This window comes from Ruditapes philippinarum, unplaced genomic scaffold, assembly GCF_026571515.1.
Source record: "Ruditapes philippinarum isolate M1 unplaced genomic scaffold, ASM2657151v2 ctg15384_1_1_1_1, whole genome shotgun sequence".
In the NCBI taxonomy this organism is placed as follows: domain Eukaryota; kingdom Metazoa; phylum Mollusca; class Bivalvia; order Venerida; family Veneridae; genus Ruditapes; species Ruditapes philippinarum.
In genome coordinates, this window is record NW_026861857.1 from 1,114 (window position 1) to 27,491 (window position 26,378).

At 33.3% G+C, this 26,378-nt stretch overlaps 1 protein-coding gene across 1 annotated transcript; it reads right to left on the reverse strand.

Annotated features, from left to right (window-relative positions):
• Window positions 1–2,994: 2,994 nt before the first annotated feature.
• On the reverse strand, window positions 2,995–26,364 carry LOC132717142 (pre-rRNA-processing protein TSR1 homolog). Its single transcript, XM_060700552.1, has 14 exons — window positions 26,225–26,364; window positions 20,100–20,170; window positions 15,782–15,868; window positions 15,201–15,313; window positions 14,447–14,642; window positions 13,917–13,987; window positions 10,819–10,975; window positions 9,906–10,082; window positions 8,856–9,012; window positions 8,133–8,215; window positions 7,187–7,312; window positions 6,061–6,128; window positions 3,889–3,981; window positions 2,995–3,064 (listed from the first exon to the last, which is right to left on the reverse strand). Exons 1-14 carry the CDS (start codon window positions 26,313–26,315, stop codon window positions 2,995–2,997), a joined length of 1,560 nt encoding a protein of 519 aa, XP_060556535.1. The 5' UTR covers window positions 26,316–26,364.
• Window positions 26,365–26,378: the final 14 nt, after the last annotated feature.

Sequence of the window (26,378 nt, forward strand, 5' to 3'; positions counted from 1 at the left end):
AATTTTTGAGGTGGCCACTAAGTTTCAGCACGTTAAAACAAATTCTGTCGGGTTTCTGTAATAAAATTCCCTTTGCAACCAAATTTTATCTCACCTAAAATGTTAAAAAAAGTGGTCTTTAAAATTTTTTATTAACAAAGAGGGGGGGGAAGTATGTTTTTTTCATAACCCATGATGAGATTAAAAGAGTTTCATTCTAAAATTTAAAATTAACAAACCAGGTTTAAAATTTCAAATGTGACAAAAAAAATGGGAAAAAAGGTTTTGAACCCCCATGTACATTTAATTTTTTATTAAATATTAAAAAAATTTGTTTTTCTTAAAAATAGCTTGATTTTGTTTTTTCCATGAAATTTTGTATATTTTATACTGCAAATTTCATTGGGAACTTTTCCCCCTTGAATGCAATCCCTTTCTTGCACCCAAAAAGCATTTTAAAGAACCACTGAACCCTTTGAAGTAATGGAAAAGCTTTTCTCATAATGAAAAAAAAAAATTTTAAAGATCTTAAATTTTCTTTGAAAAATTTAATTTATCCATTTTATGAAAAATACCCCGCATTTTTTCAATTTAAAAAAAACGGCATTTCTTTGAAAACAAGGGAAAATGCAGTTTGGAAAAAGTAAATTTTTAAAAGTTTTTTTCTACCCAAAAGGGCCCCATCTTTGGAAAACAAGTACTGGTGCCCGGGGGAAAAGGAAAATTGGTGCAAATTTAATGGTACATAAAAAACAGCTGTGTCCTGGGGATAAACCTTCTAAACTTGGCAATATAACATTTAAACCCTCTCAAAATTGTTATAATATACTTCTCACTTGTATTATAATATACGAACCTCTCAACTATTTAATATATTACATTTTAAACCTCTTAACGTAATATAACAAAAACCTCTCAAACTGTAATATAACATAAATCTCTCAAACTGTAATATAACATAAATCTCTCAAACTGTAATATAAAATTAACCTCTCAATCTCTAATATAAAATTAACCTATCAAACTATAATATAACATAAATCTCTCCAAATGTTATACAGTTTAAACCTCTCCAACTGTAATAAAACATTAACCTCTTCAGGTGTAATATAACATTAACCTCTTAAACTGTAATATAACATAAACATCTCAAACTATAACATAACATAAACCTCTCAAACTGTTATAATATAAACCTCTCAAACTATAATATAACATAAACCTCTCAAACTGTAATATAACAAAAACCTTTCCAACTGTAATATAATTATTAACCTCTCAAACGTGTAAATATAACTAAACTTTTCAAACTGTTATATTAAACTAAACCTCTCAACACGAATATAAATAAAAAAAAAACCTAACTCAAAATACAGCGGAAAAAATATAAATAACTATCCTTCCGAAACTGTTTTTAATAAATTAACCTCTCAAACTGACATATAAATAAAAAAAAACCTCTAAAACTGTATTGATGCAAACACACATTATTATGTATATCATTTATTTATATCAGATGAAGCTATATAAATATTAAAATATAAATAAGCTGTAGGAAATTAATATAAACATACTTTGTGTTTGTTTGCCATTTGTATGTTTGAGAAATATTGGATTAGCTTAATCGTCTGCAACCAATGTGGAGATAAGTTTTATCCTTTGATTTGATTGGTCCGATTGCAGGTCATGTGACTTCCGAAGAACTAAAAATTAATGAACAGAACATTTTTCTTCATGTGGTAAAAACCAAAACAACAATTGTGGTGCACCAGTCTCATGCCTGTCTGTTTAAAATCAATAACACATTAACATTTAAAAACCTCCAATCAAATTTTAGTTAATACATCTCTATGTTAAATAAATTTTTCTACACATTTATAAAATTGAATTGTAATCTTGTCCCAAACTGATTTTTTAAAAAATTTATCCTTAAAAACTAATAAATAAAATTTCTGGAAAAAAAACACAAACTAATGAGTTTTTTGTTCTGGAAAAAAGAACAATAACGACCTTTTCCCTTGATGCAAAACTGACATGTTTGAATCATTAATTACATTGTAGTTTTCAAACCAAAAAACAGCCATTGTTCATACTGTTAGGTCTTTTATGTTTGGTCAATTTAATTTTTAAGTTTATAAATTTACCCGAAATTTGTGTGGACACAAATAAGGGCTTGTATTTTACTCACCCATTGAATTGATTTTTAGGAAATTTGCTATTCTGTAACCTCAATCGTCCCATGTCCTGAAAAGATAAAGTTAACATCATTCAATATCCAAAATTTAAACTGAAGATGTTTGGTTAATTATTCCATATCTGATATAAAATGCCTGTTATAATACAATCCTATTTACGTGATTTTCAGTGGACAGGACTTTATATTTTTGATTAATTGCTGTGAATTTTCAATTTTAATTTATGATGTTTTTCTTTAGATCATCTATTAAAGATTTTTTTCTGTTTTGATCTTACTTGATCTATGTAAGAATTTTAAATTTTATCTTTTCGTCTCTTTGAACCCAGTGGAGTTTTTTTCATGTTGTGGACCAATATATTAAGTGTGAAAAAATTAATCTAAGGGCAATAACCTCCAAATTTATGCAAAAACCAAATCTTGTCTATGGCAATCTAATCCTTCTTTGAAGCTTTTTAATTGAAAGCTACCCTAAAATTTTGAGTTATGCCCCTTGGACAAAAATTTAAGCCAATGAAAAAAATTACCCCAAAGGGCAATAATCCACAAAATTTATGCAAAAACCCAAGTTATGAATGCCTAATTATTTTCTAAACCCTTCAGTTCTTGTGAACAAAAAACAATTTTTTTAAAGGCACATTCATCAATGAAGATTTTCAAGCAAAGGGAAAGGACTTGTATGAAGTGTTGTTTTAAAAAAGAATAAATTTACCCAAGACAACTGTTATCTAGTTCCTCTTCTTCAAATATTCATTGAACAAAATCTTTTCTCTTGTCATTCTTTTTAAAATTATTAAAAACTGGAAAATTTTAAGCATAGTCTAAAATGGCAGGTTTTCTTTTGCATCCCAGCGGTGAACATTGAACGAAACTTTTCCAAATCCACGATATCTAAAAATTACAATTAACGTCATTCAATACAAATAATGTGGGAATGATATTTACACATGTAGAGGGTTAATTTTTTTAAGTTTAGAGGGTTAATGAAATAATTGAGCGCATCACGACAAAACTTACATAATGTGTTTGCGACCAGCATGGATCCAGACCAGCCTGCGCATCCACGCTGTCTGATCAGGATCCATGCTGTTCGCTTACCAACCCTATTACAAGTAGAGAAACTGATAGCGAACAGCATGAATCCTGATCAGACTGCGCGGATGCGCAGGCTGGTCTGGATCCATGCTGGTCGCAAACGCACTATGTTGGTTTTGTCGTGACGCAGCTCATTTATTTACTCCTCTTAAAGGATTTTTAATGGCTTACTTTTAATGACTGTCTTTCTGAAATTGTAGTAACAATTCATTTAAATTAGAAAGCCAATAAATGTAGAGAAAATGTTCAACTTTATTCAATTTCTTATTGTAAATAAATATCTCAGCAATTTGGAATGCTTTCCACTCTGGGTTCCTGGCCTTTGTGACATATCACAGACTGTGTATGAATACTATATATCGGAAGGTCACTGTGACCTTAATCTTTGACTTTATCACTCATTAGGGTCAATGTGACCTTGAACTTTGACTTACTGATCCAATGAGTCACAATGACCTTAAACTTTGACTTACTAATTCATGAGATTCACTGTGACCTTGACCTTTGACCTACTGACTCTTTAGGGTCACTGTAACTGACCTTTTGGCTCAATAAAGAACCTGATACTTATAATACAGTTTGCACTTAAACATAATTTTCGATATGTGAGACAAACTTACTTCTGAAATCGTGTACGTGCAGGAAGATCTTGTGGTGTATCTATTTCATCTGGGAACATAACATGTTGTCTCTCCTGCTTTAATTTGGCAAATCTAAAAGTAATAAACAATATTAAACATGACTAAATATTTCATATTTAACCTTTTTACCACATATATTTACGCGAAACAGAAACGCACTTTCGACCCCCCCCCCCCCTTTTTTAGGCCTCAAATAGTGAAAAAATGCTTCCTATTTGGCCCAAACATAAGTTTTCGTTTGAGAAATGTTGCTTAAAAATTGAAAGCACCTTTTTCGGGCCGCCCCCCCCCCCCCCCCCAAAAGATACATCAGGGGGTTGCCAGAAGGGGGATGTGCCCCTTCTGTTAGGGGGTTTGAAGGGGTCCGCCGGAGTCCCCCCTCATCGCCAAGAAAATTTCGGACTTGTGAGAGGCTAAAAATGACCCAGGTCGATCATGAATGTAACGTTTTAACCAACGCTGAAAAGCCCTTTGACTCTATCTCAATCCCTTGAGTAGTTGCTGCACTTTGAAATAAATTTTGATGGAAAAAAATCGAGGCAAAATAGTGATTTTTGGCAATTTTGAGATGTCCCCTCGTTGCATGGTAACAGGAAATTTAAGACTGAGCATGTCGTTACAAAGGCAATGGTCAGTCAACATTTGTGCCAAGTTTGATTAGTATTGGAGCATTTTTCAAAGTTTCATAGCAGTTTGAACTTGTTAACAGGGGCTTTTTCAGTGAAAAAACGGCCAATTTTTCACAATATGCTGCATGGGGAAAGGGTAAACTTAAAAATTATAAAATGTTACAAAAACAACAATTTTTCACACAAAATTAGGTGAAATATGACATGTTAACATGGAAAAAACTAGTTTTTAGGTGATTCCAAAGTTTTTTCATCATTTTTTGTTAACCCTTTACCACATATATACGGCGAAACAACGCACTTTCGACCCCCCCCTTTTTTAGGCCTCAAATAGTGAAAAAATGTCCTATTTGGGCCCAAACATAATTTTCGTTTGAGAAATTGTTGCTTAAAAAAATTGAGCACTTTTTCGGCGCCGCCCCCATCCAAAAGATACATCAGGGGGTTGCCAGAAGGGGGATGTGACCCCCTTTCTGTTAGGGGGGTTTGAAGGGGGCAATCCCCCTCATCGCAAGAAAATTTTGGACTTGTGAGAGGCTAAAAATGACCCCAGATCGATCATAATGTAACGTTTAACCAACGCTGAAAAGCCCTTGACTCTATCTCAATCCCTTGAGTAGTTGCTGCACTTTGAAATAAATTTTGATGGAAAAAATCGAGGCAAAATAGTGATTTTTGGCAATTTTGAGATGTCCCCTCGTTGCCATGGTAACAGGAAATTTAAGACTGAGCATGTCGTTACAAAGGCAATGGTCCAGTCAACATTTGTGCCAAGTTTGATTAATATTGGAGCATTTTTCAAAGTTTCATAGCAGTTTGAACTTGTAACAGGAGGCTTTTCAGTGAAAACGGCCATTTTTCACAATATGCTCATGGGGGAAAGGGTTAAAAAGAAAATGAGGGTTAATGCACCTTTTTTTTTGTGCATTAATATCTGCAGAAGCATATGGACGCATTAAAACCCTAAACTATATGGAAAGAGATTTAACAGGGCACAAAATACTGCAATAGGGCTATTCTTGCATAAAAGTATATAAGTAATTTCATATTTCATTATCTGCATTTCCTTAAAAAAAAAAAACATTTTTCAATGCTTTTCACGCGCTAGTGCGACACCATATGACAAATATTTTTTCCTATCCAAGCAAGTTTACTTTCTTGCATAGTTTTAATGAAGAATATGGTTTATCGACAATTTTAAAAAAAATATTTAATTTAAACAATTTCAAGCAGTTATGAATGTATATTGACCCTGTATTGTGTTAACATGACAGCTCTATACAAAGGGGATCAACAAGAACAGCATTGGGTATATTGTCCTGTAGTAAATCAACATAGAAAAGAACCCAACAAATCTTATGCTTAAACAAATCTAGTAAGTTAAAGTAAAGGCTTTACTTTATATATATATAATATTAAGAGCAATTTATCATATTTCAGATTTACTTCTGTACTTCAGTCAGTATTCAAATTCGGAAACTTTTTTAAATATTAATATTAAAGAGGTAAAAATGATACTTACACAGACTGTTCTTCTGCCAAGTCCATCTGCTCATCATATTTCTGGTCTTTATCTTCTCCTACAGTAACCTAGAAAATGTTTGTGAACAAAATCATTTATATTGTTAGAAACCTGTCCATTACAGTGTGATATATTTAAGGTGATCATATATCAATGTAGGCGTTGATTATATGTGGACATCTAATCTTAGGTTATATATGTACATAAATATTTATGGTGATTAACTAAAGTACATCAATATCTAAAATGATCTATATGTACATTAGTAATATAAACAGATTATATATGTACATAAATATTTCAAGGTGATTATTTATGTACATCCCATTGTTTTTGTTTTGGTTGGGATTTACCCTGCACCAACACAGTATAGGTCATATGGAGACTTTCCAAATTACCCTTACTGGTGAAGGAAGATCTTAGGTGCCCCTCCATGCTCCATATTCAATACAAGAATGGGCACCTGAGTAGAACCACCAACTTTTCATAAGCAACCTAGACAGCTACCTCACATGACGGGATTCAAAACCGGTGGTGAGAGGCAAGTTGTACAACAATATTCAAGGTGTTCATATATGTACATCAATATTCAAGGTAATTATATAAGTACATTTATACATGTATATCTATATATGTGTATAAGGTTATTACAAAGTAAATTAGTATCTAAAATTAAGTTAGACTGGTGACTATGGTGTTTGCCTGTCAACCCATCCATCAGTCAGTGACCCCTACAGAAATCGCAAACAATTTTCTCAACAGACACCAGTATTGGTAACACATTAAGTTTGTTTGTTTGATTGGGTTTTACGTCACATCGACACAGTTTAGGTCATATGGCGAGTTTCAAGCTTTACTGGTGGAGGAAGACCTCAGGTGCCCTTCTGTGCATTGTTTCAGGCACGAACGGGCACCTGAGTAGAACCACCGACGTTCCGTAAGCTAGCTGGATAGCTTCCTCACATGAAAGAATCCAAATTCCCTTTTGGGATTCAACCCACAGTGGTGAGGGGTGGTTTGAAGTCAACGACCTTAACCACTTGGCCAAGGACGCCCCAACACATTAAGGTGATTCAAAGTCAAAATGTTTCAACTAATTTTATCAATGTGACTTAAGTATACTTACATCTTCATATTCCTCCTCACTTTCTGATAAAATTACACTCTCATCATCATCATCATCCACCTCATCATCAACGGCCGCCATCTCTGCATCATTATCATCTTCATCATCATCATCTGCAGCACCCTCCTGTAATTAATTTGTGGAATGTAAAATTAGAAGCATAAATTGTTAAATCAATACAAACAGGTGCTGTATATACAACACTGAAGCATCCACAAGCCATATTGAGGCCAGAAGATGGGTAAAGCTTGTGTGATAGGCAATACTGTGTTCTGTTGTTTTTTTTTTTTATCAGAATATCATAGAACTTCCATTTTTCAAGATTTATCATGCAGATAGAGAAACCTTAAATTTGGACTCCAAAACAACTATCTGCTGATAACAGGCAACTATTGTATGAACTTTAACCTTTATAGGTCAGGTTATTCCCTTGATATGGTTAAGGTCACAAAAAAGACCTTTTAGATACTTTGTTCCAAAGCAGTTGATGGAGGAAGGTCTCAGTTGCCCCTTAAGTGCATTACTTCAGACAAGAGCATTCAGACACCTGAGTAGAACCACCAACTTTCAGAAAACTAGCTTGATAGTTTTCTCACATGAAAGAATCAAAAGTCCCTGATGGGCCTCAAACCAAAAGTGATGACAGGTAAATAACATGAAGTCAGTAATTTAATTATCAGCCATTGTGGCCTCTCTTACATTTAACCCTTGACCTGCTATAATTCTATAATGGATCTGTCCAGCTTTGAATTTAAAACAGTCCTTTCATAGTTTAAGGGATTTCAATATCAAACTATACAAAAACTGAGCTGCCAACAGTATAGAGCCTGGTCAGACTGCACGGATGTGCAGGCTGGCCTGGCTCTATACTGGTCGCAAAGGCTGATCACTGTTGGTTCTAGCAGGTTAAAAGTAAAACCATTATTTCTTACACAGATTTTTATACCTCATCTTCATCGTCTACAATCCAGAAGGCCTGATAATCAGAAGTTCCTTTTGGTACCCGCCTTGTCACCTTTTCCTGTTTCCCTGAATAATATTGATATTCATTAGATTATATTTTAACAAAGAGCTGTCCATAGGACAGTTGCTTGACTATTCTCAGTGCTTGGAAGCAAAACAATATCCTTGATAAGGTAGTATCTTCTCAGTTCAAGAAGTTAAATCTTTGTCAAAATTCATGTTAAGAATTATGGGCCTTAGGGAGTGTACACCTATTAAGCTCTCAAACAAGTGTATGAAGTTTCAAACAATTCCCCTCAATTGTTTTTAAGATACTATCTTGCATGCAAAACCTTAACCAAATTGTGACGCTGATGGCAGGAAAGTACAATAGCTATCCATATTCATCAAATAGTCATGTTAAAAATTATATATACATGTTACAATTATTCTGATGTAAATTATTTCAATCCAAACATTAAAGTTAATAATATTAACCCTTTAAATGCTGAATTTCTTAAATGAAATTGTCCAGATTCCTTTTTTGGAACTGTCCATTCTCAACTTCAGTCAGACAGCATGAATGCAAAGGCTACAAATTAGCAATCAGAAAAACAAATACTGCACAAAGGTATCAAACTGATGAGCCTATAAACCCAGTGCTTCCTTTACTAAACTAATTACAAAGACTTCTTAAACACAAAGAATAATTATTATATAATACTACCTTCAGCCTCAGCAAGTTCTTCCTCAGTTGGCCAGGTTTGTTCTCCCTCCATCGGGTCAGGAACGACCTCGCTGTCGAGGCTCTCTAGTTTACTGGTATCTGGCTTCAGTACTGACATGGCTGTTACTTTCTCTGGTTCTTCCATCATCTCATCATCCTGATATTGTTATATTAGCTTTATGTATTATTTTATCTAAATTGTTGCCTAGCAACAATCTAAATTGTTGCCTAGCAACAATAAGTAAAGATATCATTAAAAACCTTTTCTCAGCATATAACAAAGGCACTAAATGTGGTGTTATTCTCCTCTGTTAAGGGAAACGACAATCAATTATCAAAATATTAACAAAACTTCTAAGTTAAAAAAAAAGTGGGCATAACTCGAAAAATTATAGCTTTCAGAATTCTGCCCCCATGCATTACAACTACATATTCCATAGTTTTATAATGATAACTATTTTTAAAATGTTTGAATAATGGGCTAGATTGAAGTTTTTTTTGCATGACGACAATAACAATGATGCAGTGATCACAATAGCTTGACTTTTACTTGGAAACAAATGAGCTAAAAATCAAAATCACCATATACCATGCAAAAGAAGTTCAACCAAACAATTAACACTTATCCTGATAATATTCATGAGAGCCTTGCCAAACCTTGAATAAAGATTTGTCCATTTAAAGTTCAATACCAAACAGCAATAATTATTTGGCCAACCAATAAAAAGAGTGTGATCAGTCTGTACATAAGTTAATACAAAATTAGGATTTCATTTGTGTAGAATACAACACCCTTGATTCTACTCCTGGAACCAACCAGTACTGAGCAATAAGTGTAAAGTTTCTTGCTGAAGGAAACAACGGCCTGCCCCTGACAGGGTGTGAGCCCAAGCAAATTTTAACCACTAGGCCATGCATTGGCACTGGTGAATACTGGCACTTACATTCACATATTTATAAAAAAAAACTGGGAAAATATAATTTACTCAATGCAAATAACTGTTTAACATGAAAATATGTTAACAAATTCAATAAGTAACTGACACATACCTGTGAATTAGCAACCTTGTGTTTGTGTTTGTCTGATCTTGCTAGTGGGTGGGGGTCATCAAGCACATCTATCTGTGACAACTGGAAGTCACCCAGTCCACTAATGTGTACCAGTCTATTTACTGACATTGACTGACCTCTAACATAACCAGCCAACTTCAAAGTGCCGTCTGTTTCCTATAAAAAAATCAAAAAAATATTTTATTTCTCTCTCAATAAAAAAACACTCTTGCATATACAATACTCTAGTTCAAAGCTAGATATCTTGATGGAATTTTTATCTTAACTCTAGATATGTAAGACAAACTTACTTCTGAACAGTTAGGTTAAGGGGGTGTCCGTGTCCAAGTGGTAAGGTCTTTGATTTTAAACCACTTGCCTGTGGGTTTGAATCCCTTCAGGGATTTTGGATTCTTTCATGTCAATAAGCTATCCGGCTAGCTTAGGGAATTTTGATGGTTCTACTCAGATGTCTGTTTGTGCTTGAAATAATATACAGAGGGGCACCTGAGGTCTTCCTCCACAATATAAAATAATGAACAGATTTAAAATTCAAGAATTGTAACATATCACTTGTTTCAACAAACAAATAGTACTTGTTGACCTAACTGGTGGATGGCCTTTTTTCCACATGCTATTCCCCAAATTTTGTTAAGAAAATAAGAAAAACCTCTCAATCCAGTTGGACATCTATTTAGAAATGATTTACATTAAATTCTGCCAGAGGCATGCAGAATTTACCCATTCATTGATTTGTACAGAACTTCACTACAACTTGTGGGACAGGCTGAACACAAATATTTGTTTAGTATAAAGTAATCAGACACATTCTATGGTAATAAATCAAGCTTATTTTGTTTTAGATTTAATTACACGTAACTGTACAAAAACAACTTGACAACAATTTACTTACTGAATCTTGATTCAATTCAAACTGGATATGCTCAGATAATAGATGTGGTCTATTTTCTCTGTAGTGAATATTTCTCAATTTCTGTGAGGTCACATGACGTAAAACTAGCATACAATCTTGTTCCGAGTCTAGGGTATGCAACTTATCATCTGGAAACCTAAAAAAATACATTAAAAGGAGATAATAACGATACATTCATTTCAATAAGGCAGATTTCATACAGATTTATTTCTATATAAGGAAAATACTATAGATTAATTTCAATAAAAGGAAGATAATGATATTTGAGTACCATTAAAAATGTTTTCAAAAGGCATTTTTCTAATTTACCAGAAATTTGAGGGCAAACCATCAAAATATATAACTACACCAAATCTGCAGAGTAGCATTATACGTGGGTGGCAAAGACGAGATCATAAGTGGGTGGCAAAGACGAGATCATAAGTGGGTGGCAAAGACGAGATCATATGTGGGTGGCAAAGACGAGATCATACGTGGGTGGCAAAGACGAGATCATACGTGGGTGGCAAAGACGAGATCATACGTGGGTGGCAAAGACGAGATCATACGTGGGTGGCAAAGACGAGATCATACGTGGGTGGCAAAGACGAGATCATAAGTGGGTGGCAAAGACGAGATCATACGTGGGTGGCAAAGACGAGATCATACGTGGGTGGCAAAGACGAGATCATACGTGGGTGGCAAAGACGAGAATCATACGTGGGTGGCAAAGACGAGATCATACGTGGGTGGCAAAGACGAGATCATACGTGGGTGGCAAAGACGAGATCATAAGTGGGTGGCAAAGACGAGATCATAAGTGGGTGGCAAAGACGAGATCATACGTGGGTGGCAAAGACGAGATCATACGTGGGTGGCAAAGACGAGATCATACGTGGGTGGCAAAGACGAGATCATACGTGGGTGGCAAAGACGAGATCATACGTGGGTGGCAAAGACGAGATCATAAGTGGGTGGCAAAGACGAGATCATAAGTGGGTGGCAAAGACGAGATCATAAGTGGGTGGCAAAGACGAGATCATACGTGAGTGGCAAAGACGAGATCATAAGTGGGTGGCAAAGACGAGATCATACGTGGGTGGCAAAGACGAGATCATAAGTGGGTGGCAAAGACGAGATCATACGTGGGTGGCAAAGACGAGATCATACGTGGGTGGCAAAGACGAGATCATACGTGGGTGGCAAAGACGAGATCATACGTGGGTGGCAAAGACGAGATCATACGTGGGTGGCAAAGACGAGATCATACGTGGGTGGCAAAGACGAGATCATACGTGGGTGGCAAAGACGAGATCATACGTGGGTGGCAAAGACGAGATCATACGTGGGTGGCAAAGACGAGATCATAAGTGGGTGGCAAAGACGAGATCATACGTGGGTGGCAAAGACGAGATCATAAGTGGGTGGCAAAGACGAGATCATACGTGGGTGGCAAAGACGAGATCATAAGTGGGTAGCAAAGACGAGATCATAAGTGGGTGGCAAAGACAAGATCATACGTGGGTGGCAAAGACGAGATCATAAGTGGGTGGCAAAGACGAGATTATAAGTGGGTGGCAAAGACAAGATCATAAGTGGGTGGCAAAGACGAGATCATAAGTGGGTGGCAAAGATGAGATCATAAGTGGGTGGCAAAGACGAGATCATAAGTGGGTGGCAAAGACGAGATCATAAGTGGGTGGCAGACGAGATCATAAGTGGGAGGCAAATACGAGATCATAAGTGGGTGGCAAAGACGAGATCATAAGTGGGTGGCAAAGACGAGATCATAAGTAGGAGGCAAAGACGAGATCATAAGTGGGTGGCAAAGACGAGAGATGATGCTCTTGACATGTATAATCTACTGAAGTAAAATGTTAAGTCCTACCAATACTTCCAGAAGGTTTTTGTCCCTGTTGTTCTGAAGAGGTTGTGTACATGTACAAAGATAAGTGAAAATCTTTTCAAAGGCACATGATAAAAAGCTGTTCAATATCTACTCAGTATTTTTTCAGCTGTGGCCATATTGGAAACTAAAACTGGCCAAGGTAATCTGTGAATTTCTCTGATATGCTCGAATAAATTTGATACAGGGTGAATGGAAATTAAACTAGAAATGTGTCCACAGGACACAGGTGCCCCCACCCTGCCACTGTTCTGTCAATCTTATGACTCTAGGTCAAATATTTTTTGAAAACTAAAAATCTTTTACTAAGTAAAGGGCAAGAACTTTACAAATACTGAATAAATCCACAAGCAAACCCAAAGTTGAAAATTGTAAATTTATACTACTGTAAGTCAAGGGCAATAACTCTTAACAAAACTGAAAAAAATCCACATGCAAAGTCCCAGGTTCATAGCTTCACAGTGATGTGAATCATTATTCCTGTAATTTAGTGATGTTGATCATTATTCCTGTAAAGTTGGTTGATTCTCAGGCACTTAAGGAACAAATGACAACATAATGAAACAGTTTTTACTCAGTCAAGGGAAATAACTCTACAAATACTGGATAAATCCACAAGCGAAACCCCAGGTGCAAAACTTAATATGCTGAGCAACCTTCCCATAAGGTTTAATGACTCTATGTCAAATCCTTTTGGAGTTACATTTGACACAAGTTGAAAATTGCAAACATTTTCTAAGTCAAGGGCAATAACTCTAAAAATACTAAATAAATCCAGACGAAAATACCCAAGTGCACAACTACACATGCTGATCAACATTCCTGTAAATTTTCATGACTCTAGGTCAAATACTTTTTGAGTTACATGTGACACAAGTTGAAAATTGCAAAATTTTACTAAGTCAAGGGCAATAACTCTATAAATACTAAAAATATCCAGACGAAAATACCCAGGTGCACAACTACACATGCTGATCAACATTCCTGTAAAGTTTCATGACTCTAGGTCAAATACTTTTTGAGTTACGTGCGACACAAAAGAGAACAGATGGACGGAAGGACAGATGAACGAACAAGGGTAAGTCTAATTGCCCGCCACTAAAGTGGGGGCACAAAAAGAAGCTTTAACATGATCTATATATAGTTTCTTGCAAGTTACAATTTGATTAATTTAAGCTCAACGATCACTTACCATTTTTCAACTGTTTTTTGCAAGAACTTTTTTACTTCTTTCTGTTTCTTTGGGGGTAAATCTTTCAAACCCTAAAATGTAACCATTCAATGAATTCTAGGTGTTATTCTCTCTTATAATTATTTGAGTCAGATATTTACTAACAAACACATTTTCTGTTTATTTCACGCTATTTTTACTGGTTTTTAGTTATATACGCTGATTTTGCTGCATAAAGGCATGCTTTCTACTTCACAACATCATCAAATCATGATGTCACGTTGCTTTGTTGAAAAATAATTCTGTAAACATTCAAAGTTTTGTTTCATTTTTTAAATGTTTTGTGCAGCTTTCATGTGCCACTTGTTATCAGGCATATTTTATACTACTGATCGTGATTATTATCATTGTACAAATATTCCTTTATTTGTATTTATATCACATGCAATTGTCTTTGCCAAAATGATATATTATAAATGGCCAAAGCCTAAGGCAAATATTTTTACTGAATGCCAATAAACTTTGAATTTTTGAAGTATAATGTTTTTTACCTGTACAACTAGTGTAACACTCGGTAAACCCTGACCCATCAAACATGAAATACAACTCTCTCCAAATCTATCCAGTCCCGAGTCTGGCGACATGACAAACATGATAGAATCAGCCACCTTTGCCACATCTAATATACTGTACAAGTCTCCATGTTTAACTGTGACAAACTCTACACGCTGCTTAAATCTCTGGACACTGTAAGAGAAAAGAATTGACAAAGATATTACCTTTCCAAATACAAATGTCAAAGGTCATATCTTAAATCTTAACTAGTAGTCATAGATCAAAGCAGTTTTTTCATTGCATCAGGCATACATAAGCGCTTGTGTATAAAACGAAACCTTGTAGAAACTAATTGAATAACCATCCAACATGTAATTAATCTCACAGCAGTGAAGTACAAGTAGTTTGACATTATTTATCAATGCAAAGTGAAATGTATAAAATTCTAGTAACAACATACTGTTGAAAAAATATTATTATCATTTTATCCTCCAACAATTTTTATAATTCCAGCATTTATGTTGTCCTACCTACCAAGTGTAATTCCACTTACATGAAATATGAAATTCCAAATTCCACTATCTATTTTTCCCTACCTGACATATGTATTTCCAGAATTTATTTTGTCCTACCAATGTTTTTGTACATACCTGACAAGTGTAATTCCAGTGTTATTTTTTACATACCTGACAAATTCCAGTGTCCTACCTGACAAGGACCAGTGTAATTCCAATGTTTATTTTCTCTTACCTAACATGTGTTATTCCTGATTCTGTTTTAGATGTTGCAACTGATTCTGTACAAGATGAAATCTTCTCTACAATATTTGATGTTGACACTTCAGCATGTAGGGGAACAACCAACTATAATACAAGAAAATCACTTTTAAATACCTTAATATCAGTACTTATTATATCTTCTAGGTATATTCCTAAAGGACAACTGGCTTTTTCAGACATAATATTAACACTAATTTATTTTAATGTAGAAACTTCCTACCTAAGAAAGATCATTTTACAAGTAGAGAAAGGCTTGAGATGTCCTGCTCACATTTAGTAACTGTCAAAAGAATGTGAGTGAGAATAAAAAATAATGTTGGAACACCACACTCAATGCCCTACATCGGTGTATATCAGACAAGCCGCTTGATTGATAAAATCCTTAAAATAATATCTTTTCACATGCCAAAATGCACTTTGGACATGTAATTCATATCTTAACACTGATTTATATTGATAATGAATGAAAAATCAGCAAAAAAAGTTATATTTTTCTACTTTATGATCATGCAAGCATCTAGAAGTAATGCTCAAACTTAATATTATACTTACACAACAATGTGGAGGAGTACCAGAAACACCAACATTACGTTTCCTAGAAATAGCCTCATCTCTCTTCTTCTTCCTTAACTGTACAGCCTGTATTATATAATAAACATTGTACAGCCTGTATTATAATTATAATAAACATTGTACAGTCTGTATAATATAACATTCCTTGTGCAGCATGTATAATATAATAAACATATCACATCTTGTATAATACAATAAACATTGTACAGCCTGTATAATATAATAAACATATCACATCTTGTATATTATAATAAACATTGTAGTATGATTGTACAGCCTGTATATATATAATAAACATTGTACAGCATGTATAATATAATAAATACTGTACAGCTTGTATAATATAATAAATACTGTACAGCTTGTATAATATAATAAACACTGTACAGCTTGTATAAACATTGTTCACCCTGTATAATATAATAAACATTGTACAGCATGTATAATATAATAAATACTGTACAGCTTGTATAATATAATAAATACTGTACAGCTTGTATAATATAATAAATACTGTACCGCTTGTATAAACATTGTTCACCCTGTATAATATAATAAACATTGCACAGCATGTATAATATAATAAACATTGTTCACCCTGTATAATACAATAAACATTGTACAGTCTGTATAATATAATAAACATTGTACAGCATGTATAATACAATAAACATTGTACAGCCTATATAATATAATAAACATTGTACAGCCTGTATAATATAATAAACATTGTACTGCCTGCATAATATAATAAACATTGTACAGCATGTATAATATAATAAACATTGTACAGCCTGTATAATATAATTAACATTGTACAGCCTATATAATATAATAAACATTGTACAGCCTGTATAATATAATAAACATTGTACAGCATGTATAATACAATAAACATGGTACAGCCTATATAATATAATAAACATTGTACAGCATGTATAATATAATAAACATTGTACAGCATGTATAATATAATAAACATTGTACTGCCTGCATAATATAATAAACATTGTACAGCATGTATAATATAATAAACATTGTTCAGCCTGTATAATATAATTAACATTGTACAGCCTATATAATATAATAAACATTGTTTAGCCTGTATAATATAATAAACATTGTACAGCATGTATAATATAATAAACATTGTACAGCATGTATAATACAATAAACATGGTACAGCCTATATAATATAATAAACATTGTACAGCCTGTATAATATAATAAACATTGTACAGCATGTATAATACAATAAACATGGTACAGCCTATATAATATAATAAACATTGTACAGCCTATATAATATAATAAACATTGTACAGCCTATATAATATAATAAACATGGTACAGCATGTATGATATAATAAACATTGTACAGCCTGTATAATATAATAAACATGGTACAGCATGTATGATATAATAAACATTGTACAGCATGTATAATATAATAAACATGGTACAGCATGTATAATATAATAAACATTGTACAGTCTGTATAATATCATAAACATGGTACAGCATGTATAATATAATAAACATTGTACAGCATGTATAATATCATAAACATGGTACAGCATGTATAATATAATAAACAATGTACAGCATGTATAATACAATAAACATGGTACAGCATATATAATATAATAAACATTGTACAGCATGTATAATATAATAATAATGGTACAGCCTATATAATATAATAAACATTGTACAGCCTGTATAATATAATAAACATTGTACAGCATGTAAAATATAATAAACATTGTACAGCATGTATAATATAATAAACATTGTACAGCCTGTATAATATAATAAACTTGTACAGCATGTATAATATAATAAACATTGTACAGCCTGTATAATATAATAAACATTGTACAGCATGTATAATATAATAAACATTGTACAGCAAGTATAATATAATAAACATTGTACAGCATGTATAATATAATAAACATTGTACAGCATGTATAATATAATAAACATTGTACAGCCTGTATAATATAATAAACATTGTACAGCATGTATAATACAATAAACATTGTACAGCCTGTATAATATAAAAAACATTGTACAGCCTGCATAATACAATAAACATTGTACAGCCTGTATAATATAATAAACATTGTACAGCATGTATAATATAATAAACATGGTACAGCCTATATAATATAATAAACATTGTACAGCATGTATAATATAATAAACATTGTACAGCATGTATAATATAATAAACATTGTACAGCATGTATAATATAATAAACATTGTACAGCCTGTATAATATAATAAACATTGTACAGCATGTATAATATAATAAACATTGTACAGCCTGTATAATATAATAAACATTGTACAGCATGTATAATATAATAAACATTGTACAGCCTGTATAATATAATAAACATTGTACAGCCTGTATAATATAATAAACATTGTACAGCATGTATAATACAATAAACATTGTACAGCCTGTATAATATAAAAAACATTGTACAGCCTGTATAATATAATAAACATTGTACAGCCTGCATAATATAATAAACATTGTACAGCATGTATAATATAATAAACATTGTACAGCATGTATAATATAATAAACATTGTACAGCATGTATAATATAATAAACATTGTACAGCATGTATAATACAATAAACATTGTACAGCCTGTATAATACAATAAACAAGAGCCTGGTTTGAGCTGGGTGATGCTCCTCGAATAGGGTTTGGACACAGGAAAGTACCCCTCTTGTAGTTGTGGAAAAAGTTCAAAGTGCAAAAATCCAAAATTAAGCAAGGAAGTGTTACTGTTCTTTGCACTGTACTTCTAATCAAAGTCATCTATCAACCTACAAAGTTTCTTGTTGATATCTCTTATGGTTTCTGAGTTATGTCCCGGACAACTTCAAAAATTCTTATGGTTTCTGAGTTATAGTCCCAGACAACTTAAAAAAGTAAAAATAAACAAAGGGCAATAACTCCAGAATTAGGCAATGCAGAGTTATGATTCTTGTGCACTGCACATCTACCCATTGAGATATATCTACCTACAAAGTTTCATGTTGATATCTCTTATAGTTTTACAGCTATGTCCTTGACAAGATTTTTCTAAAAGTTGAGATGATTCAAAAATGAGGCTTAACAGAGTTATGGTTCTTTTGCACGGCACTTCTACTGAATGAGATCTATCTACCTACAATGTTTCATTCTGAAATCTCTTATAGTTTTAGAGTTATGTTCCAGACAAAGTTCAAAGTGTTAAAATTAACAAAGGGCAATAACTCAAAAATTACGATAAAAAGAGTTATTGTTCTTATGCAATGCACATTTACTTATTGAGATCTATTCACCTACAAAGATTCATGTTGATATCTCTTATAGTTTTAGAGTTATGTCCCCTACAAGATTTTTCTATCAGGGCAGATAACTCAAAAACCGAGCAAAAAAGAGTTATGGTTCTTTGACACTGCACTCCCCCTCAATGCTCTGTACCACTGTATGAAGTTTAAACAAATTATCTCCAAGGGTTTTCAAGTTATATTCCGGACAAGACAACAGATGGACAGACGGATAGACGGACGGACAGACAGACAAGGCACCAACTGTATGCTCCCCCAAAATTTTTCGGGGAGCATAAAAATTATACAGCCTGTATAACATAATAAACATTGTACTGTACAATACAATAAAAAATTGTACAGTCTGTATAATATAGTAAACATTGTACAGCCTGTATATTGTACAGCCTGTATAATATAATAAACATTGTACAGCCTGTATAATACAATAAACATCGTATAGCCTGTATAATATAATAAACATTGTACAGTCTGTTTAAAAAAATAAAATGGAAAGCCTGTATAATATAATAAACATTGTAAACATTGTACAGTCTGTATAATACAATAAACATTGTACAGCCTGTATATTGTACAGCCTGTATAATATTATAAACATTGTACAGCCTATATAATACAATAAACATGGTACAGTCTGTATAATATAATTAACACTGTACAGCCTGTATAATATAATAAACATTGTACAGTCTGTATAATAAAATAATATGGAAAGCCTGTATAATATAATAAACATTGTGTAGACTGTATAATAAACCATTCCTTGTGCAGCCTATATAGTAATATAACAAACGTTGTTTCTTTTTAACTGACAGATGCATGTCAGTTAAATATATATAGCATTATGAACTGAAGTGTGAGAAATGATTATAGAATATCAAGGAAAACATATGCATTATAGAGTTATAGATATGCACATGTTTGTAACTAGTTTACCTGATGTTTTCTATCATTTTTCCTCTGAACAGTAACTGCTTTCTTTGACAAAACTTTAACATTCACTCTACCTGCAAATACATGTTATAAGAAACTATTATTTTATCTATATCTAATATAAGGGCCAATATTTGATTACGGGACTGTTTTGTCTATTTTATGTCCAACGTGTATATTTCCGTCAAACAAGCCCACATTTGATTTTATTTTATTTTTCAGTGTACTTAAATATGTATTTTCTCCGTATATTAACTTGATATAATCATTATTTTTAAGAATTTCTAAAAATTATTCCCTTATCTGCATCTGCGCTTATTAAGATTGAGTAACGGTAAAGTGTCCGTAAAGCATACCAATATATTTGACTTTGTAAACTGAATGATATGTACTTGAAAAAAATGAAGGTTTGTTGTCAGAGTCTAATTTTATTCTCTTTAAAACAATAAATTACAAGTATTGATACTAAAATTTGACAATTAACTAAAAAAAATTCAATAATGATATTGTCCCAATCTTCGTGTCCACTCCGTTACACTTTTGAAAATGACGAGGTACGACGGTTGAAAGTATGAATAAAATACAAATTTTCGCGCCAATGAACTATGACGTCATATCATTTCTTCCTATGGCGGACAAAGTAAACTACCATGCAAGTCTACCTCGCAGTTCAACAGTAAGTATGATTTTCCTAGTCCGTATGTTTATTAAATGTCCGTGCCGTTTTGGTCGGCACTTTAACCAGAAACGATTTATGTTTAAAAATACTACTCAATATGTAAAACTTATGTGTACAGATCATGTTCTACCTTCTGGACTGTACGATGACGTAAAAAATAACAGAGTTTTAAAAGGTTATTCCATATAAGTGTCCGCTCCGTTACAGTCCGCTCCGTTATGTGTATGATATAACGATACGGACAGTGTGGTAACGGTACGGACATTTACAATAAAGTATCAGTTAAGAATAAATAGACATATAATTTTATCAAATTATTTAAAATAAAGTAATAGAGAACTTGTTATAGTTTATGTGTAATACCATAAAAAGACTGCTTAAGTATATTAAGTCATTAATTCAAATCATGCCCGTTACAAATTTATATGATAATCAAATATTTGTCCAAATTAAGGATTACATTAAACATCATCATAGCTTTCATTTTATTTGATAATTAAACTAAACTAGATTAAAATTCTACTGTTTTGTAATTTTCAGGAGGAATTAAAACGAGCTCTTTTACAACAAGAAGCAGTTATAAATTGTTTACAATTTCAACTAAAACAGGCGAGGTCGTTTTGCTTACCGCATCTGATTGAAGAGTGGGGGCCAATATTAGAAGGAAGATGGTGGGATGAAAACCTAAGTAAATATTTACAAGAAATAGATAAACTTAAAGTTCTGCAACTAAGTGTTCAAAATGGGAATGTCAGCGGCAGAGAGAATGCGAAAGTACAGGGCAGCGATGAAAGCTGATGAGAACAGGTATAGTGAATATCTATCAAACGAAAGAAGAAGATATAGAAAAAGAAAAAGTAATGGTCAGATTAGACTTATAGATGACTGTAAAGATAGAGAAAAAAATCTTAAACGACGAAAATGGCGCAATGAACGGCGTGAGAGAAGAAAAAAAGCAAAAAATGTCTGAAGCAATGATAAAAGAAGCATCCACTGTTCTAGGAACACCTCCCAACTCTCCCACTCCTGGCCCGTCCAATGATGATCGAGAAAAGAGGGGTCGTAAAAAGGTAAGACGAGACAGGGCACAAGTATACAGACAAGTACAAAAACTTAAGATACAGCTAAAACAAAAATCAAAAGAAGCTAACAAATACCGAAAACGATGGAAACGGTTAATGGACAAACAAGAGAACAATGACGTTGACAAAAAAGGGAAGCTAAATAAAGCAAAAATCAGCCAGAGAAGAGACTATAAAAGAAATGAAGCATTGTTCAATTCTGTCATAGTAAAAGAATTACGCATGAAAATGATGCAACTGAAATCTGAAAAGGATAGACAAATACTATCTAAAGCGGTTACGGGGAACATACTGAAGAAGTATAATCTATTAGGCTTCGCAGATCGAATTGGAATAAGCCAGAAACGCATACGGGCGAACAGAGAACGAGACACAGCAATGACTTTCAATAGAAAAACATATAGAAATAAAATAGGTAAAGTTTTATTTGTACTACTATTGTAAACTCTTCTGCATAAACTAATGACAACCAATAGTACCACTTATTTCACTACCATTGTAACTTTTTCTGCATTAAGTAATAGCTACATAAACTACCACTTAATTGTTAACGAATAACATTGTACTGCTAATATTATCGCATCTGCAACATTTTGTAACTCAAACAAAGAATTAGTTATATAACAAAAGTAGTACGATATACTTTTAAACGGCAAAGCGTATCTTTGATGCTTTGTTTGACAATTTAAGGTTTTTGATTACAGGTATTCAAGTAAGACGAAAAGTGTGTGACTTTCTCGAAGAAGATGTAAACAGCCGTGCGATGCCTGGCAAAAAAGATGTTATCTCAAGAAAAGGATTGGAAAAACCTAAGCGAATTTTATGTGACAGTTTAAAAAACTTGCACAAAAAATTCTGCGACCAACATCCCTTTCATTCTATTTCTTACACATCGTTCTGTAAGGTTAAGCCATTTTGGATTGTGCATCCGATTTGTACAGAAAGAAATACATGTGGATGCAAACTACATATGAATGCAGAGTTTATGATTGCAAAATTAGTAGAGCACAAGTTGTTAAGTTCTAAATCAAAATCAGAGGCATGTAGTCGAGTAGTATGTGACGTTGAGAGTAAAGTGTGCATGTATAATGAATGCGAGACATGTAAAAACAAACACATAGTATGTCCAGATGGCATTAACCTAAATGCACAAGTTTGGATCCATTCATGGGAAAATACTTTAGAAAACAGGATTGTTCAAAGGCCAAACAGTAAGAGTGAGAACATAAATGTAAGAGTAGTGGTCAAAAAGAAAATTCAATTAACTCTAAATCAACTGGTAGAAAAATTTAGTGATTTCTGTAAAAAGAACTTTTGCAAGCACATTTTCAACATTACTCATCAGTTTCATCAATTGAAAAATTTTAAAAGAAAATATCACCCAAAACGCATGCGTTATCCACGTTGACTTTTCAGAAAATTATGCATGTAAGTATAGTGAGGAGGTACAAAGTGTCCACTTTGGGGCATCAAGAAACCAAGTTTCGATGCATACTGGTGTGATTTACCAATTCAACAAGGATCCAACTTGTTTTTGCACTATGTCCGAAAACACTAGACATGACCCATCGGCTATATGGGCCCATCTTGACCCAATATTGAAAGAAATACAACAATGTGGAATCAATGTGGTTCATTTTATTTCTGATGGACCGACCACACAATACAGGTCTAGAAACCACTTTTATCTTTTAAAAGATAAGATGCATCGACAGTATGGGTTTTTACATGTGACATGGAACTTTTCTGAATCTGGACATGGAAAGGGGGCTCCAGATGGGGTGGGGGGTCTAATTAAGCACAAAGCAGACAAGATGGTCGCTCATGGTGCTGATATTAAAGATGCTCGGGATTTATATAATGCTGTAAAAGAAATGGGGCTCAATGTCAAAGTTTACCTTGTTCCTGGAAGTGAGATTTCTGCTATAGATTCTGAAATTCCGTCAAAAGTAAAACTCGTCAGCGGAACAATGTCAGTTCACCAAGTTATAAGTTGTATAACTGATTCTTTCATTTCTACACGTGTATTGTCTTGTTTTTGCAAAGGAATTGATGAATGCTTGTGTTTTTCGCCTAAGAAGGTCGTGCTACATGAAAAGCATAGGTCAGTCGATGAGGTCTGTATTGAGTCTGCTGGGTCGATTGAAGAAGTCAATGCTAGGTGCAATGTGTCTGTGGACGAGATTAGTACTAGGTCTTGTGGAGCGATAAACGAGGGCACATCAAGGTGTAGTGGGTTGGTTGACGTGGTCAGCAGTAGGTCTGGTGGGTCAAATGACACTGTCAGTATAAGAACATCTGATGAGGGGATAGGCAAAAATAAGTCAAGCTTTAAAATAAATCCACTAAGCGCTGAACTGTTAGACGAAAACTTGATTGGAGAATGGTGTGTTGTGTTGTATGAAGGTAAACCCTTTCCCGGTATCATCCAAGATGTTGACACCGACTCAACTGTAGAAGTTAAGGTTCTTCATAATATTGGTAACAACCGTTGGTTTTGGCCCCTTTTGGATGATGTGTTCTGGTATAAGGTACCAGATGCAATTGTCACCCTTATACCAGAGCTTTTGCCTGTTACCAAAAGGCATATGCAAATTCTACCGGAGGCCTGGGCTATAATACTTGAATTGTTGGACCTCGACATTGATAATCTAAAATATCGGTAGACTCGTGAGACACTTTAAATCTACAGACAGTTTTGAAGAAAGTTTCGATCGTTGGTGTTATGTTTCATACTTGTTTGTAGTTCAACTGTTGTTTGTTTCTTAATTTGTACAATACTACATGGACTTGATATTGTCAGATGAAAATAGTGCTCTCGGATATAAATATTTCAATTTGATTTTAAATTTTAAAGAAAAAGACCTTAATGAATTTAAAAGAAAGCATATTTGTCATTTGTAATGAATTCATATCATTTAATGTAGCTGAATGATTATAGCTATCTAAAAATTAATTGTTAGATTGTACGATGAATTGATGATGAAATAAATTTGTTTTCTTGTTCTGGTTTATATGAATTAAATGTTTTAAAGATTCACATGCTTGTTTTTTTAACTACAATTATTTGAAGTAAAGATTATCATATCACAATCACGATTGATTAACAAATACGTCAATAATACAGAGGCCTTTTAATTGCTGAAACATATCAAGAAATAGGATTACATTTTTATACTGATTGTCCGTACCGTTCTATAAATATTTTAGAACACAAAAATTAAAAACCTTTCTTTTCTTTTTTTCTTTTTTCGATCTATTTCCATGTTAAATTTACAAAAATGCACGTATTTGTCACCACTTTATGGATTAGTTATTGATTAATTGACTTGATATAATTTATTAGGACATGTAACGGAAGCGGATTTTTTTCACGTTACGGTCCGTCCGTACCGTTCTTGTGATGTCCATATCGTTACGTACATGAAAAACTTAACTAAAATCTTAAAGGAAACAAGGAATTGTACGGCAATATCTTCTATATGTCGAATAATTATCAGTTTCTTTATTCTGTCTAATAAAAGTCGCACGGTTAAGTTTCCTGTTCAAATACATGGATGATTGAGGTCATATATATCTATAATTTGTTTATTGTCCGTACCGTTCTTAAAATATTTCAACAGAAAATGCACCATAAGTTTTGAAATCTCGTTAAATATCTAAATATTATGTTACATTTATAAATTATTCTGTTTTCAGTCTTTTTTGTTGATTGAATATTATAATACTTGATATTATAACTGGGTTGATACCCGTAACGGAAGAGGACATTTTACCGTTATGGCCTAGTAACTGGTTGCCATGGTGACAAGATGAAAGCAAATTATGCTCTGCTATTTTAACTGATGAAGATTTTTGCGTCCTTTAATAATATCATGTGAAAAAAATATGAATTTATAGTAATATATAAAACAAAATGTTTATAAGCGTTGTATGCCCGCAATCAAATATTGGCCCATAAACTAATTTGCGGAAAAAATAAGAAATCACTTCTCAAACTTTAGAGACATCAAAATAATTTTTGAACATGAAATGTCTTTTTCGAAAAACCTTCCACGGTTTGACAGTATGAATGAAGACTATAAAGCACAGAACTGTAGGTAAAACTGTTCATGCCTTATTTACATGTATTATCATCACTCGCCAGTCACTGATGATAGAGGAAAGAAATGCCGCTCCATGTTCTGTGAAATAAGAAAAATGAATGATTTCTAGCATTTTGTTTCTTTATACTGATAAGATTACATATTCACAAGCAAATCAACTATAATGTCGATAAACAAGTCAGAATAAGTACGAGTGGGATAGGGGGCGAATAAGACAAATATTTGCGTCATTTCTTATACCATAATGTCATATACAAATACCTCCTTCTTCTCTTTGACCTTTACTCCTGTGTTTCCCATGTTTGTGTGCTTTATTTTGTTGTTTCAAAGGACCTGACCTGTGAATCTGCATTGTTTATTTTTTTGACAGAAAACACGTGTTTTTGTTGCAAGCGGTGTCATCAGAAAGTCATGT

Excerpts from the sequence above, each read along its gene's own strand:
- LOC132717142 (XM_060700552.1), bottom strand. The coding sequence starts at position 26,315 with ATGCAGATTCACAGGTCAGGTCCTTTGAAACAACAAAATAAAGCACAC. Across the intron at positions 13,988-14,446 it reads GTGTTACACTAGTTGTACAG|GGTTTGAAAGATTTACCCCC; the intron begins GTAAAAAACATT and ends GTTACATTTTAG. Across the intron at positions 7,313-8,132 it reads TTGTAGACGATGAAGATGAG|GAGGGTGCTGCAGATGATGA; the intron begins GTATAAAAATCT and ends AATTAATTACAG.